This window comes from Vipera berus (genome assembly GCF_964194415.1).
Source record: "Vipera berus genome assembly, chromosome: 7".
Classification (NCBI taxonomy): Eukaryota; Metazoa; Chordata; class Lepidosauria; order Squamata; family Viperidae; genus Vipera; species Vipera berus.
The window spans coordinates 37,398,639-37,416,296 of NC_138209.1; the positions used below are offsets into that span (position 1 = coordinate 37,398,639).

The 17,658-nt window shown below is 38.1% G+C and overlaps 1 protein-coding gene across 9 annotated transcripts in view; it reads right to left on the reverse strand.

Annotated features, from left to right (window-relative positions):
* The window catches only part of LARP1B (La ribonucleoprotein 1B), a 63,375-nt gene that overhangs the window by 25,374 nt on the left and 20,343 nt on the right, over positions 1-17,658 (reverse strand). For 6 of the 9 annotated variants that reach the window (XM_081333067.1, XM_081333065.1, XM_081333066.1 and 3 more), the window contains exons 3-12: positions 16,441-16,496; positions 15,020-15,191; positions 14,657-14,803; positions 14,407-14,550; positions 12,920-13,088; positions 12,355-12,499; positions 10,680-10,854; positions 2,702-2,871; positions 1,647-2,021; positions 854-968 (exon numbers count right to left, since the gene is read on the reverse strand). In XM_081333067.1, coding sequence (XP_081189193.1) covers positions 854-968; positions 1,647-2,021; positions 2,702-2,871; positions 10,680-10,854; positions 12,355-12,499; positions 12,920-13,088; positions 14,407-14,550; positions 14,657-14,803; positions 15,020-15,191; positions 16,441-16,496 — 1,668 coding nt within the window. Of the gene's footprint in view, positions 1-853; positions 969-1,646; positions 2,022-2,701; positions 2,872-10,679; positions 10,855-12,354; positions 12,500-12,919; positions 13,089-14,374; positions 14,551-14,656; positions 14,804-15,019; positions 15,192-16,440; positions 16,501-17,514; positions 17,572-17,658 lie in introns of those variants that run through there. The other 3 variants (XM_081333068.1, XM_081333063.1, XM_081333069.1) reach the window with 3 other exon arrangements.

The following is a 17,658-nucleotide window of genomic DNA, read 5'->3' on the forward strand; positions in this document are numbered from 1 at the left end:
AGCTTGCCTGTTTTCTTGCAGACGTTTCAATACCCTTACTAGGTAACATCATCAGTGCTAGTAAGGAGTGCTGTTTGCTGTCAGTTTATATTCTGGTGTCTTGCCTGTCTGTGTGGGTGGGGGCAGTCTTAGGGATTCTTTGGTTGGGCTGTTTACTAATGGCTCTTTGGCAGTTTCTTGACTGGGGTATTGCTTATTAGATTGCTGTTCTGAAGGTGACCTTCGAGTTAATCTATGCTGAACTGAGTACTGATGATGTTACCTAGTTAGGGTAATGAAATATCTGCAAGAAAACAAGCAAACTCAGAGAGCACTATGTCCTCAAAGAACAAAATAGATGATGGAAATTACAAAAACCATACATTACTTCACATTTATGTTCTCTGATTATGTACTGCCATGAAATATTGTATGTATCTGATGAAATGCAGCTTGTAAAAGTTTATGCCTTTTTATGAAAGTTACAGCTGGAAGATATTAGACTTCTGATTTTTCTGCTACCATAGATTAACACAGTTTACCTCCTACACTGTTCTCAAGATGAAACACTGTTTTGTCTAGTAGCAACAGGCTTATGAAAAATTCTAATTCTTTTTAACAGTTTAAAGTACTGAAAATCAAAAAATTATTTTGTAAAAAATTATGAAATATTCCACCAAGAACCTTTCCACACATATGTACTAAATACATATATAGAGAAAGCTCTTGTAATTGAACAGGATAAAAATCAGTTAGCAATATGTTAAACACCATGTTAATACTGGAGAAAAGATTAAAATTTTACCCATATTTTATCGTACTGAGTGTCATCTTAATAGTGTAAACCTTTTTTTGTAATATCAGACAAACATACCTTTTGAAGGACCAGGAGAATCATCCTGATTTGAATCCATTACATATTCAGGAGTAAGACTGTCAAATTCTTCCTTGCTGATAAGATGTAACTTCTTAAAATTTTCAACTTCCTGCTGAAATAGGTAAAACTTTACTATAACAAGAATAGCCGATAGGAAAAATGAAAAATAAACAATACATTTAATGCTAATAATATTTAGTGTTTTCTACAAAATAAATTTTAAACATGAAATAATTATTCCACCCAGCAACAGAGAACTGAAATACTATAGTGCTCATAATGAAAGAAGTTTTCAGTTTTCCCAAATTCATATCTTATGTCCTCAATATAAAATCACTCTCATCAAGAAAATAACTCAAATTGGAGATTAAGAGAACAGCTTAGACAAAAGCCTGACCCTCTTAATTATCCAAGAAAAAAAGCAATGTTACAAAGTTCTTGTCTCCCATCTTATCCTTATCCTATCTGAAATAAATATATATTTGGATAAACAATGTCTATTACTACCAATGATCTAGTTAATACCTCATTTATGACTATTTGGGGGGAAAAGCTTTACAATAAATTTTCAAAGCTGTGTTTTAGTTCTCTGGTCAGTTTCAAGAGACAATTATCATATGACTGAATTTTTATTGCTTTGATTTTGAAACAGCTTCCTTCCTAGTCTTCACTTACGACTAGAATTTGTTACAGATTTTTCAAATATATTTTCATGCACTGTGCTGAAGAGTTGTGTCAATTGCCATATTCATTAAATTATATTATATTCATTGTTCAAACTCATAATTACCTTCATAGCAATACAATCATTTTCACCTTGCTCCATCCACAAATCCTGTTCATAGTAGTATAATCCATCATTAATAACTTTGGCAAGTTCTGATGTAATTTTTGCACGTGACTCATGATTGCCAGTTCGATCTCCTCCAGGATGTTTTCTCATATATGGTGGGGTCTGTGTCACAATCAAAATCTTATTTAAGTCTTGATCATCAATTTCATAATCTGAATCACTTTCTGACCATTCTGTGAATGTATTCTTCCTGCCTTCTATTTGTTCCATCTCTTCATCAAACAAAAAATCAAGTTCTTCCTGTTCTTGTTCTTCAGAAGACAATGGTGGTGGTTGTTGATTTGTCAATTCCTCATGTGCAGACACAGATTCCTGAAAAATTATTTATTATTCTTGCAAAATTAAAAATATTTACACGGAGAGATAATATATTATTTAGCAGCAGAAATAGCAATTTTAGCATTCGTGCTTAATAAAATAGAACAGAACAGAATGTACAAATTAAGGTATTTAATGGGCTTAAATATGTCAGTACTGTGGCCAATATATTCTACAAATTATTTTCCTCTTTTCCCAAAACTGCATTCACATATAATGTGCAGCTACCATCTTAAGATGCATTTCATTCCTTTCTAAGAAGCAGTTGACAGACCTAACCCAACTGTTATCCACAGAAGCAATTAAACACAGTTCTTTTTACAGTCTATTCAAAGAAGAATACCAGCAATGAATGATCAGGCTGGACATAAGTGGGTACATTTGCATATAACTCACTATATCACACTGTATTGTCAAAACTGATCTTCATTTGCTACTTTTTCTAATTCTCTTATGTAATGTCTTTTTCTTAAACCCTTAAGAATCTCATACCATACTTAAGTGATATCTTAAGTATGGTAATGAGACAACCATAAGTTACAAACATAGACAAAATTTCTTATCTTATCTGGGAATAGTGTCTAAATATGACTTATTTTCTCTAGACTTGCTCCACATTCACAGGAGGGATTTTTTAAAAATACAAACATTAAAATTAACATTTTAAGCATTACCTTTGGCTTAACTAAGGAGGGACGATGTCTTTTTTTAACTTCTATCCAAGGTTCAGAGTCCAAATCCGGGAGGCTTGTAGATAATCCTTTGGATATTACTTCAAGATTGCTTGTTTCAATGCTTTTCTTAGTATTTAGACTTCCTATTCTTGGAGAACTTGGTGCAGATTCTAAAATGGAAAAATATTTTCTGTGCATGGAAAAATCAGCCCACTATATATATATTCTAGTGACTATGAACTTGGTGTAAAAATATCTTAAACTTCAAAGAGATATATGATTGTATAGATTCAGTTTTAATTTTCTTATATACAATAAATAATGGCACCAAGGATAAAACAAAATGAAGTATTCTCCTTTATATCTCACAACAACAGATACAATCCAACTGGCACACTGAATGTTATACAGTCATGCAGATTATATTCTAGCACGGAGCATGTTTCCAATAGTGTGTTGTGGAAATATAAAATCACTAGCCAAATAAACCAGTACTTTCTATACAATATTTGTCCCAGCTAGCTGCAAAAGGCATACAATAATCTTAAACCTTGTACCTCCATCAAACAACCAAGAATTTTTTATTTTTTTTAAATTCACATTTTAAAAATCCTGTCCATGCTGGTATTCCTTCTTACCCTATAAGGATATGGGCCTTGTAAACCATTAATATCCCCCTGTCCATTAATATCCCATTCTGGACTATGTGGACAGAGCCAAATATATGGCCTCTTCAACAGCGAGGGTGGTAGTGGGGAGTATTATGGACAGAATTGTAATTGTAATTGTAATTGTAATTCCAATTAATTAATCATGCCTACACACAGCCTCAATTTCAACCACAAAGATTCTGACCCCATTGAATTCCTTAAGGTAAAGGTAAAGGTTCCCCCGCACATGAGTGCTAGTCATTTCCAACTCTAGGGGCCGGTGCTCATCTCCGTTTCAAAGCCGAAGAGCCAGCGCTTGTCCGAGGACGTCTCCGTGGTCATGTGGCCGGCATGACTAGACGCCAAAGGCGCACGGAACGCTGTTACCTTCCCACCGTAGTGGTCCCTATTTTTCTACTTGCATTTTTACGTGCTTTCGAACTGCTAGGTTGGCAGAAGCTGGGACGAGTAACAGGCACTCACTCTGTTACGCGGCACTCGGGATTCAACCCGCCAAACTGCCGACCTTCTGATCGACAAGCTCAGCGTCCTAACCCACTGAGCCACTGCGTCCCTTTTCTTACAAGTCTTGAATTCATTCTAAAAACACATAACCTAGACCAGTGGTCGACAACCGGAAAAAGGAAAAGAGCCACTCAGAACCGGTTCCATCACACAAACAAAAAAGTGGGAGCCGCAAAAAGTGCGCGCGTGTGCATCCACACATGCGCTGGTGCAAAAAACGTTTTGCGCATGCGCAAAAAACATGGCAGGGACCTGCGCGGCGACGGGTCTCCTGTTTGGAGAGGTGCGCGCGCACCTCCGCCCGAACGGAGTTCTCGGCACTAGTGGCTTTTGTAAAGCAGGAATTGCTTCCAGCGGAGTCTTTTCCCTCTATTTTTTTTTTACAATAGGTTTCTCCTCCCTCTCCCCTCCCCCCAAAAATAGAGGGACCCGGTCCGAAGCGCTAATTAGAAACATCATTTGAGCAATAAACTTAAACACTTTCGAGCAAATAATGCCTGCGGAAAAGAGAGGGAGCGAGCCAGGAAGCTGGTCCTCGCCTACAGCGGCTGAGCCCCGGTGGCTTTTAAAAGCGCGGGGCCTCGCCGGGAACGGAATTTTTAAGGGAGGGCTGTGAGAGGGAAAATGGAGGATTTTCACCTGGAGGTTGCGGGGGATCTGGCAGCCATTGTCCGTTCGGGCGGAGGTGCGCGCGCAGCTCTCCAAACCTTTGGAGAGGTGCACGCGCACCTCTGCCCGAACAGCGGTTTGGAGACCTGCTGGTGCCGGTTTAGAAAGCTGCTGCGGGCCGCGGCAGCTTTCTAAACCAGCACCAGCAGGTCTCCAAACCGCACCTCCGCCCGAACACCAGCAGGTCTCCAAACGGGTGTTCGGGCGCAGGTGCGCGCGCACCTCTCCAAAGGTTTGGAAAGCTGCGCGCGCACCTCCTCCTGTTCGGAGTGGTGCACGCGCACCTCCGCCCGTTCAGAGAGGTGCACGTGCACCGGGCGACTGGGAGCCGCAGGAGACGGCTCAGAGAGCCGCATGTGGCTCCGGAGCCGCGGGTTGCCGACCCGTGACCTAGACCAAGAAACACAAGACGATATCAGACAAAGAATAATTCCCAATGTGCAACACAACAGACAAAACGAAACACTCAGCCAAAAGGAGAAGAAAGCACTAAAGACACTGAAACAAGATGAAAGCATCGTCATCCTACCGGCAGACAAAAGCAGACTGACGGTAGTAATGGACAAAGCTGACTACATCTGCAAAGCTGAAAACCATCTCAGTGATACTAACATCTATTAAGCAATCCACAATGATCCTACAAAACAGCTAGAAGACAAAAGACACCCTAAGAAAAATGGAAAAAGGAAAACAGCTAACACTAGAGAAAAAGCACATGCAATCACAAGATTCCTCCACACCCAGGTTCTACGGACTCCTCAAAATCGAAAAATGGGATCCCCTTACGCCCAATTGTGACTCTACCTGGAACACCTACATACAAACTAGCAAAAACCCTGCAGAGGAAACTCAGACACCTGATCAATGACTCAACCCACTCAATAAACTCCTCAGAACAATTTCTCCAATGCATCAAATACACCAAGATCAACAAGAAATTATGGTCTCCTTCGATGTCACCACCCTGTTCACCGGGATTGTCATCGACCTGGCTAAACAAACCATACATCAGCGATGGGATCTCCCATATCATAGCAGAAGCAATCATGCAATGACTCGAATCCATAGCTCTACCCACCATCCAACCAAAATTCTGTACACATTACATCGATGACACCTTCATCAATATCAAACACTCCCAAATTGAAGAAACACACCACCTACTTAACAACATATTCCCTGGGATCAAATTTACATGTGAAGAGGAACCAAACAACAGACACCCATTCCTTGACATAGACGTAAGGAGACTGGACAATGGAGAACTGGAAACCTCTGTCTACCGCAAGCCTACGTACACGGACCAGATCCTCAGTTTCGCAAGCATCGCACACAAAAGAAGCTGTGTCTGGACCCGCTTCAGAAGGGCTAGGACACACTGCAGCACCACAGCACTAAGAAAGGCAGAAGAAAAACGGCTGCTTGACATCTTTTTCCATAATGGCTATCCCAAAAACTTTGTATTCTGACCCACAGCATCCAAACCACCACACACCACACAGCTGACTGTCACGCAAAAACGAACCCTACCATACACAATAGGAGTGTCAGAAATAACAGCCAGAATTCTCCAACCCCTAGGAATAGTGATAACCCACAAGCCCACAGCCACACTCCACCAGGAATTATCTAAAACCAAAGACAAAGAAGGGTAAACGAAGCAATGTCATCTACAAAATCAACTGTAATGAGTGCAACCACTTCTACATGGGACAACCAGGATCCACAAACACCGGCTAGCAGTCAAATGCCACAATCCCAAATCCCTAATCGCTACCCACACTGACACCAAACAACCCCAGTTCAATTGGAGCAACACTAAAATCATTGGCCATGCTACCACCCGCCATACTCATGAGTTCATTGAAGCTTGGCACTCCACAAGCAATTCCACATCAACAGACCCATTGATCTACAACCAGCACATGAACCCCTCAGAATCCAAATCAATCGAACAGCCATCTGGAGACAGCACCAACTCTCAAACCCCTCCCCCCATCCAGCAGTTCACTTTCCAATGACCCTGACTTGCCATAATCTCCCCATCACAAGACCCATTACCAGCTTCCCACTGATAACTCCTCCTGACCCAGTAATTCACACCCTCCAACGACCATTACCTGAAGTACCTCTCCATCACAAGCCGCCTTCTGATACCTGGCCCATCACAAGGTCCTCACTTGACACTCCCATCCTGAAGCCCTTATATAAGGAGAACACTGACATCCACTAAACACCGCTGAAGATGTTACCTAGTCTGGTAATGAAACGTTTGGAAAACAGCTCGGGGAAAAAATGTTCACCCTCATTAATCTAAATTCTTAAAATCTTCCATTCTGTAAAAATTAGGCCCACTTTTGGCACTAGCAGTGACCATATTTTATGTCTTTCCTTAAACATCTTGCAAAAAATACTAGTGCACTTGTTGAGACAATGACAATTGTATATTCCTGGCTTAAGTCAAACATTTTGAAATACAATATGCTGCTATTAAGAACTGCAGTATTCATTCATTTGAAATTGTTCTTTCTCTCAATCGCACATAGGACAAGCCACCTCTTGCCATTATTCTCAGGCTATATAACACATTCTTTTAAAAATAGCATGTGGCCGTCAAATGTCCAGTCTTCAAAAATCTATAAAGCATCCTCTTTTCACAGTTAAATAATTGGAATCTAATATTTTGTAATTTTAATCTATATGAGATTTTAAACAATAGATTAAAAGGGTGGGATATAAATCATATTTTCATAAACAATACACAAAAGCAGTACCTTGCAGTACCTCAATGATCTTATCTGAAATGGAATACTAAATAGGGTCAGGCCTGAGTAACACTTGGCTGAGAAGCCACCAGGAAATCTCAAAACTATAGGCTAAACTCCAAAGTTGAAAAATATCCTCAAATATTGCAATGGCAAACCATTACATTATTGTTGTCAAAATAACGGATGGGTGTTCCTTTATAATTACTGGAGGCTGAGCTAAGTTGTTTAACTTGCACAAACTACACTGAACAAGGTTCAGCAATTTTTTGTCAGTCGGAAACAGGGATTTTCTGGGATTTTTTTTCCTGCTAGCCTAGGGAGCCTTGGGATTAAGTTTGGAACAGAAATGGGAAGTTCTGAAGGGCAATCAATTTCAAATTCATCCCGAGCCATCACTCTGATGAACCCCTAATTCTTACAGTACTGTTTAATGCCGATGTCTATTTAACCATGTAGCTTAGTTATAGTGTTATTATTTATTCTTATTAACTTCTTCACTCCCCCCTCTTATTGGTTTTTATGATGATGATGATGATGATGATTCTGCTGCTTTGCATGTACACTGAATGCTTCTGTACTGGAGACAAATTCTATGTGTATCAAATCATATTTGGCCAAATAAAGTTGAGTTCAATTTAATTCAATACAATTCAATATTCCTCTTTGAATCTTTGCCTAAGCAGCTGTATTCTTATGATTCAATTCAATGCAAAACAGATACTACGCAATATTATTGGGAAAACAGCTAAGCATACAAAGCAGATGTTCAAGATTTTTCTGACAGTGATGTTTCCTAGGTGAGCTTCCGTCCTCATCTCAGCTTCTGCCAACCTAGCAATTTGAAAGCATACAAATGCAAGTAGACAAATGGATACCACTTTGGTGGGAAAGTAACAGCAGTCTGTGATGTTGTGCTGGCCACATGACCGTGGAAATGTCTTTGGACATCACTGGCTCAATGGCCTTGAAATGAAGATGAGAACTGCCATCTATAGATGGCAACAACTAGCAGAGTAAAATCCGCAAGGAGGCCTTTACAAAGACAAGGAGACTGAAGGCTCCTTAGCACTGAGATGCCTTTATAAAAACGATGAGATGACTCTGTTTTGTTGAGGCCCTAATGCTCAACACAATTTAGCTTTTCCTACTTGAGCTGTTGCTATAAAATCCATCCATCCATCCATCCATCCATGAAGAGTGCTACGAGGAGTAAATTCGCATATTAGAAACTAGGGGTGCATCATGAAAACAGCATCTCTGCTCCTGATCCCTTCTTATTTTACTTCATCCCTTATGATATTGTCAGGACTTTTTGTTACTTCTTTCTGCATGGGCTTGGTTTTTTTGTAGAAAGGGTTATCCCAAAGATGCTTTTTTTCACAAGGCAACTGGATTTTATTTTTTTCTTTGAAAACGTTTCGCTGGATAAGCTTCTGCCTTAGTGTCCACCCCTAGGATAAAACACCCAGACACAAACTGAGCAACGTGGTATATGTAGTACTATGCAGTGAATCATGTACAGATCTGTACATTGGGGAAACAAAACAACAACTTCATAAATGTATGGTACAACATAGCAGAACAAACCCATCAGGACCAGATTCATCTGCATTTAAAAGACAAAGCCACTCTTTTGAAGACAGCAATGTGCACATTTTGGACAGAGAGGACCGCTGGTTTGAAAGAGGGGTCAAAGAGGCCATCTATGTCAAAATTGAACACCCCTCTCTCAACAGAGGGGGTGGGATATGACATCTATCTCCAGTCTAGAATACAGTCTTTTCAACAGTTCCAAGAAAGCTCCACACACATTTGCACCACTCAGGTGACCCTGAGGATACAGATAAGCCTCCAGGTAGCATTAATGACTCACGAAAAGAATGCAAATGAACAGTTGTCTGCAAGGAGTATAAATCTTTCCATTCCCCACCATCCAGTCAGAGCTGAAGAAGCTTCTCGGATAAGAAGCAAAACGTCTTCAAAGGAAAAAACAAGAAAATCCAGTTGCCTCATGAAAAAAGTATCTTTGGGATAACTAGGACCTGGATTACTGAGAATCTCCATAGAAGTTGTAGAAGAGGTTGTTTTTTATGATGTGTCTGATTGTTAAGTACTCAGCACCTTCAAAAGTAGGTGGCGTTCAAACAAATAATTCAGTTTATAGTTACGCTTAGAAACTTAACACAGGAAAAGAATTGCTGTACCTGGAGCAATTGCTTTAAGTCTAACTAGATATCTATGAAGAAGAAATCCAGTGTTTTCTTTCTATTTTGCTATCCTAAGTCTGCCCCAAAGCTCATACAATAACTCCCTGTACATCACCAATACTTACTGGGCCCCGACCTTCGCTCCTTCCGGCGCGATCTCAAAACTTTCTTTTTCAAACAAGCTGGCCTGGTCTGATGGGATGGGGTTGGGTTTTTATAAATATTTTTAATTTTAATATGTATTAATTTTATGGGCATAATTGTTTAATGGCTTTTTAATTTTTGTATTCTATTTTTTATTGTGTATTGCCCTGTTCACCGCCCTGAGTCCTTCGGGAGAAGGGCGGTATACAAATTAAATTATTAAATTAAATTAAATTAAAGAGGCCTTAAGCATCATCAACCAAAACTCTGTTGAGACAATGTACAATTTGAAAGTGTGCTTATTTTTCTCTTAAAAGTCAAGGATAATTGCATAGAGGAAAGTTTTCAGAAAGTTGGAAGTTTTGATACTTCTGATACCATGACCTCTTTTATATAGACACTGCCTCTTGTATATAAAGATAAAAGGTAAAAGAGTATAGCTTACAAGTTTAGTTATATTTTTTACTTTCTATTTCTTCAAGAATAGAAGTGGGGAAAAATAATGGAAGTAAATTGAAAATTGAAGCAATAATGGCCAATATTAATTTATAAATGGCCATTTGCATAAAAATGGGATATCTGTGTCTTTATAAATAAGGTAAAGGTAAAGGTAAAGGTTCCCCTGCACATGTGTGCTAGTCGTTTCCAACTCTAGGAGCCGGTGCTCATCTCCGTTTCAAAGCCGAAGAGCCAGCACTTGTCCGAGGACGTCTCTGTGGTCATGTGGCCGGCATGACTAGATGCCAAAGGCGCACGGAATGCTGTTACCTTCCCACCATAGTGGTCCCTATTTTTCTACTTGCATTTTTATGTGCTTTCGAACTGCTAGGTTGGCAGAATCTGGGACAAGTAACAGGCACTCACTCTGTTACGCGGCACTCGGGATTCGACCCGCCAAACTGCCGACCTTCTGATCGACAAGCTCAGCGTCCTAACCCACTTAGCCACCGCGTCCCTTTTGTCTTTATAAATACAGAGCCTTAAAATACAATTTGAAGAAGTAAAATTACCTTACCTGTATGTGAACCAAAAATCTGGCCTGGTATGAACTCTGGGCAGTTAATAAGCTGAGAAAAGTCTGTGTGTGTAAGACTACGTGGAGAGGGACCTGGAATTGGCCATTTTTCTGGTTCTATCCTTTTCCTCATCTTCTGATCCACTATTTCTATTTCAGTACTGTCCTTTAAGGCCTGTATTATACAAATAAACATAATAATTAACCTGCATACAAATAAAATGCAATGATGCTTAACACAGGACCTTACCTTTTGCGCACAAAGATTAGGTTAAAATACAAGTTGCTTAACTTCTGTTTTTATAGACAAATATGTACAAAGCAAAGAATGACCTTTTCATGATGGTTTTTGTTTTCACTTCTCAAGATGATGTGATTTTCTGAATTTTGCAAAAACCTGTTAAAGAAATTTCCATTTGGAAATAGCTGGTTTTTCCCTGAACTATAAGCAATATTTGATGTATAGTTTGGTGAACTCCTTTTTAAATGAAATATGTAATTGTCTCACTCCTGATTTCTACAGGTAATCTTTGATATTACCTGTATATGAGTATATATGAGTTATGACAGCTGGTCCATCTTTCTTCTCAAGAAGTCTCTTTCCAGGTTTTGTACACTAAAATAATACTTGCTAAAAACAGTTAAAATATTTGGGTTAGCAGAAAATCTAAGTTATATGAGCATATATGAGTTATGACAGCAATTAGGACTAGGATTGCCATCATTAAATTATATGCCATCACTAAATTATATGGCATTGTCACATGACAATTTAGGCAGACCTGGTTGCTGACGTTATCCAAGATGTGCAGGTTGTTAAATGGGAAGCCCCAGGAAGGAGAACCTGGGTGTATGCATGTGAGCGCAGAGAGGCCCAGAAAAGGACAACTGAATGCACCTGTAGACAGGCGCAGGGAAGATACAATTGGGTGCACACATATAAGAACAGGGAAATACAGAGAAGGACAACTTAGGTGTGATGTGAGAGCACAAGGAAGGAGGGATGGCATGGTGCATGGGAAGGTCAGAATGAGAACTTAATAGAGTGTCTTGTGATCTTTCTTGTTGGCTTCCCCACTGACTTTGCTGGGGGAAGTTGGCAGGCAAGCTCATCAATTATGATCAAGTGACCGTGGAATTTTGCAAACATCGTAAGTGTGAGTTGGTTGCCAAATGTCTAAATTGCAATCATGTAATTGTGGGGTCACTGCAAAGGTTAGAACTTTGAGGATCAGTTGTTAAGTAGCCCTTGTTCAACACCATCAGAACTTTGAATGGATGCTGAATGAGTAGTCAGTAAACGAGAGCTACCTGGATAATGAAAATTATGATCTTCTATAATGGGCAATCAATATATTTTAATAGTATTTGATCTCTTTTTTTATTGTCCCTTGTATGTTGGACAAGTTAGGCTTGAATTTTCTTGAGCAAGATTTTATTTTTATTTTTAAATTTATATGCCATCCATCTCGCTCATATATTTTTTATAAAAATATGAAGTATAAATTCATTGTTAATAGAAAATAATTGTTTTAATCATTAATTCAATCCATCTATTTTAAATGCAAATTGCAATTCCAGAAAGCATCCAAATTAAAAAAAATGCTTTGTTATGATGTCTTTTAAAGGTGCAAATATAATATATATTTCTTACTATTTAGAAATATTGATTTACCTCTAATATTAAGTTAACATTTGTAGTGAGAGCCTGCACCCGGTGGAAGCTGGCAATCAAAGATATAGGCAAGAATCCTTGCTGGTCCATCTTCCTTCTCAAGAAGAAGTCTCTTTCCAGGTTTTCTACACTGAAATAATATTCGCTAAAAAACAGTTAAAAATGTTTAGATTAGCACAAAATATAAGTTTAGGGAGCCCTTGCCTCTGAAAGCTGATCCATAGGATTTTCTTCAGTATTAGTTTTTGATATGATTGGGATTATTGAATTATAACTATCTATGCATAAAGATATTCTGATTTTTTGCAGTTCAAATACAATATAGTAACTAACCACCAAAACCTCCTTAGAAAATTATCTTATACTAAAATTGTAGAACTAGTTTTGTAGCATGAAGTGTTAGGATTCATCTTTCTTAAAAATTCAGTGAAAATGCTTAATGTGAGTAAAAGAACAAGCACTGATTTCCAGTGATACATTAAAAAACCAAGGTTTTCAAAGACACTTTATTTAAAGTTTGGCTTCCTCACCCCTCTGTACCACATACATTAAGCAATCTACTTACATTTGGCGTTTAATGTATTCTTTAAGCAATGTTTCATCCACAGAATACATCTGTACTCCTGTTCCATCATCATAATAATACATCATATTAGTGCTAAGATCTGGCTGAAATGGCGGATCAGTCCTTTCACTATATTGTTCTCGGTAGCCACATGAATAGTCATGGTTCACTTCAAAATTAGCAGAAGAAAAAAGCAGATTAAGTAGAAGTGCCCTTGAATGCTTTTATTGATTGATTCAACACGAGAAAAAAAATCACAGGGCAGAACATCTGTATAATGGTAAATATTTTATTTCTTTCTTTTTCTGGTTGCTAAGAGTTAACAATGACATAATGTCATTGTCAACATACACAGGTAAAGGTAAAGGTCCCCCGCACATGCGTGCTTAGTCGTTTCCGACTCTAGGGGCCGGTGCTCATCTCCGTTTCAAAGCTGAAGAGCCATGCCGGCCACATGACCATCTCCGTGGTCATGTGGCCGGCATGACTAGACGCCAAAGGCGCACGGAACGCTGTTACCTTCCCACCGTAGTGGTCCCTATTTTTCTACTTGCATTTTTACATGCTTTCGAACTGCTAGGTTGGCAGAAGCTGGGACGAGTAACAGGCGCTCACTCTGTTACGCAGCACTCGGGATTCGACCCGCCAAACTGCCGACCTTCTGATCAACAAACTCAGTGTCCTAACCCACTGAGCCACCGCGTCAACATACATACATACATATCCAACTATTCCTCTTATTCTCAGAGGGCAAGGATTAGTGGCTTAGATTTTTTTACTAGCTTCCTTAAATGTATATGACTCAGTTCAGTTTCATGGCTTGGTTTGTAGAATAAAATTCATGTGGCTATTTAACTGGGAGAGGAGGAGGAGGAACCAAGATTACTGAGCACAGAAAAAGTGGGATATTGAATGCTTTTGTATATCAATAATCATTCCTATTTTTTGTTCTATTATATTATCTAGCTCTGAAGCTCTTTACAAAAGATCAGTATGACTTTCTTAAGGGAGGGATATCATTTTATACCCAACTTCATTCCTAGAGAAGTTTTTCATACTATTATTAGTCTAGTATCCAATACGTTCTTGGCTTTTATCTCTCTCTCCTCAAATGAAATGTTACAAAGTCTTTTTCAGATTCTGTATCAGAATCTGGGCAAATGTACAACGTTGCAAATTAGATATTCTGACAAATAAAATAGATTAAGATGAGATATTAGTGTAAACTCTCCTAAATCACACTCACAAATTTCAAATTTCCTGTCAACAGATTATAATTGCTTGTTACACATGAATCAAGCACTCTGTTCACAAATTAAAACATTAAGCTCATTTGAAATTGTCTTCATTATTACAGGTTATAAAATTAATTCATGTAACAAGCCATGAGTTGGCATTATATTATAAGCAACCCATGTAACTATGGCTAGTTTTGCAATTTAATATGTTCAATACCATTCTTTCTTAATTATTTTCTATTTCCATACTTCGTGGATTTCCTCTTCCACGTCCTCTTCCTCTTCCCCTGCCTCTCCCTCGTCCTCTGTAAAATCCTCTAACACTGCCACCTTCACTTCTCACACTCGAAACTTCATCATGATCTTCTCGCTTTTCCCTGTCCCTTCGCCAGCCTTTTGGAAACAGAGGAATAAAATTCTGCAGTTACACAACTGAAGTTTAATAGTCAGGCATCAACGACATATGCAAGATAAACCACCAGAATTTTAAGTGACATACTAGTTCTTGCCTCATTGCGTCTGTTGTTGTGAGGCACAAGCTTGCTGGTTTCTGGCTGGGACCTTGAACTGTTCTGAGATCCTGGCCTTTCTTGGTTATCTGGCTTCATATCATCTAAATGAAGTGGTACCCATTTATGCTTATTACCTTCAAATATAAAAGTATAATGTTGTTGAGAATATAGATCTAATACAATCATTTCTAAAATATTAGTTGCAATTAAATACACAGAGAGGAAAACATGTAGCAATATTCTGGCCAGGACAATTAATCATTAATAAAGTCGATAAGATGCTAAAAACTGCAAATGGATGCACATTTGCCATACTTAAAAACTACAGATAAAATTTAGTCCAGACTAACCTTTTTTCTTTTGATTGTTAATCGGACTCTCATCTTCACTAACATTTTCTCCATGAATATCTGGATTTATCTCCAAATTTTCCTTTATTTTACTGGTATTTTTCTTTTCATTTTTTTCTTCTTTCTCTTTTTTTATTGGAGCTTTTTTATTCTGATTACTTACATTTTTACACTGTAACAAAATATTAAAGGACGTAAGAACTCAATTTTAAGCATATTCATATAATCGCCTTTTAAAATTAATCATATTTTTTAAAAAATCCTATTTTCTTCCATCCATACTTCTGTCTCTCATTAATCAAATGACCTTATTTCCCTTATTTGCCAAAAGGCAATTTGCACAAAGTCCCAGTTATTATTTCTCCAAATCTGCTTTAAGTATAAACTTTCTATGAGCAGTATTTTAATTTTCTTTGCATATAATTGTGGGAACAATATTCATTCTTTTCTTTACATATCATGGTGGGAACAAGACAGTGGTAGGATTCAGCCAGTTCGCACCATTTCGGCAGAACTGGTAGCTAATTTTTTGTTGCCCAGGCCCAGAATGGACTTCTGGAAGCAGCATCCCCACAGTGTTCACATATTTGAATCCCACCAATGGAACAAGATACATAGAGACATTGTAGGGCAGAGGTGTCAAACTGCTGGCCCACGGGCTGGATGCGTCATGCCAAAACTGCACCCACCCCATTGCTGGCAATGGAAAAAAAGTCGCGATATGTCATGACACATCACGTGATGTTGCAAGTTTGACACCTCTGCTTTAGGGTCTTGCATTTTTTAAACTAATACTTTCTTACCCATTCATGTTCACTTCTAAAATAGACGCTTCAGCTCTCTTGCTAAGAAAATAAATGCTAGTGCCAAGATGAGCAACTAGAGACTAGCTGCAAAATGATTACAGAAAGCTCTAATTTTTTATAATTTCTAATTGTCCTTGTTAAGTACAGAAGAAGCTTCTTCAGCTATCTTCAAACATACCAGATCTTTTATTTTTATTAATTTTTAAAAATAATATAGCTACACATCCTATAACCAACTCTGGGCGGCTCTCAATTAAAAGTAAATAAATATGACTATTTATTTCAAATATGCTTTCAAAATAAATGCATCATATGGTTAATAACAGAGTATAATACAGAGAAAAAGGAAACCCATCAGTGTGGAAGTATTACTGTTGCCATCTAAGATTTTTAAAAAAACAGTAGTTTTCCACAAAATGAAAGAATTAAAGGTTCTGTGGTTAACTAAAGAAATAAACTATGAGTATTCTAGACAGAAAGGACCACCAGTAGCATGCTAAGAAGAGCAAAAAGTATATATTCTTACTTTCTTCTAGAAGTGTACACAAACAATTCTTTCTAAAATGACATAGAAAACTAAAGCTGTGGTGCATTTTTCCCCCAAAATGAACTTACCTCAGAGTTTGCAATTTCACTTGGTGTTGGCCAGTTTGTTGCATCATTGAAGTAATCTGCCTGCAGCAATAAAAAAGCCAACTTATTGTCCATACAATATTTATTCAAAAGTAAGCAAAAACTTTTCATAATTGTCAATGAAATCACACTACAACCACTAAATTACAGATAACAAGATTATTAATAACTGTCTTCATTATTACAAGATGCACAGCAAATACAGGTAGTCCTCGCTTAACGACCACAATTGGGACTGGCATGCAAATGACAATCACATGACTGCAGGGCTCTGTAATAGTCATAAAAACCCACTGGTTGCTAAGCCCCCAAATGTTGACAATGCAACTGCAGAAATGCTGCAATAGTCCTAATATCTTTAAAAACATGTATATCTAAGAAGGAAAAGAGACAATATGGAATTTAAGAACAGAATTGAAGCAATACTTAAAACCTGAAACCGCTTTTGAAAAAGGCATAAATTCATATATTTTCTACATAGAGTTTGGGGATGGGCAGGATTGAATTAATTTTTCTGAATTTAACAGTACTGCCATAGTAATCTGGAAAAAATGCCATGGTAGAAGTGGCAGTCAAGTCCCTTAAAATCATATGCAGTTGTGAATCACAAAAAATATATTAAGTAATTACAACACTTATTTCTTGAAAAGAAAAAAAGTCTGTTACATGGGTGTCAAACTCGACGTATCACGCGATGTGTCGTATTGCGACTTTTTTTTTTTTTTTTTGCATTGCCGGACCTGGGGTGGGCACGGCCTCAAGATGCAACCGGCCAGCAGTTTGACAGCCCTGGTCTATTAGATCAGAATCAAATCTGCTGAAACCAAGTGCAGCCATTCAGAATGGTGTCATTTTGCGTTTTCTGACTGTTCTGAATATAGCTGTTTTCTATTTTATTTGCTTGTCTTTTTTTCAGAATGTTTTCTATATTAAATAGTGCAGCATTAGTGACCAGACACATCCTTATCATTAATTTATACTGGATGGAATGAAATGAGAATGAAACATTGTGACTGAAAAGCATTTAAGCACACCAGAGAAGAAAAAACAGTTTACCATCTGCTGATCTGCCTAATAAATTACTGGGTTATTCTTGTTGTTTCTCATTTGTTGCTTTAAAGATGTATTAAGGAGAAAAAAAGATTGATAGCATTGAATACACAGCTTCAGGTGAAGGCAGTTTATCTGAAGTAAACCATC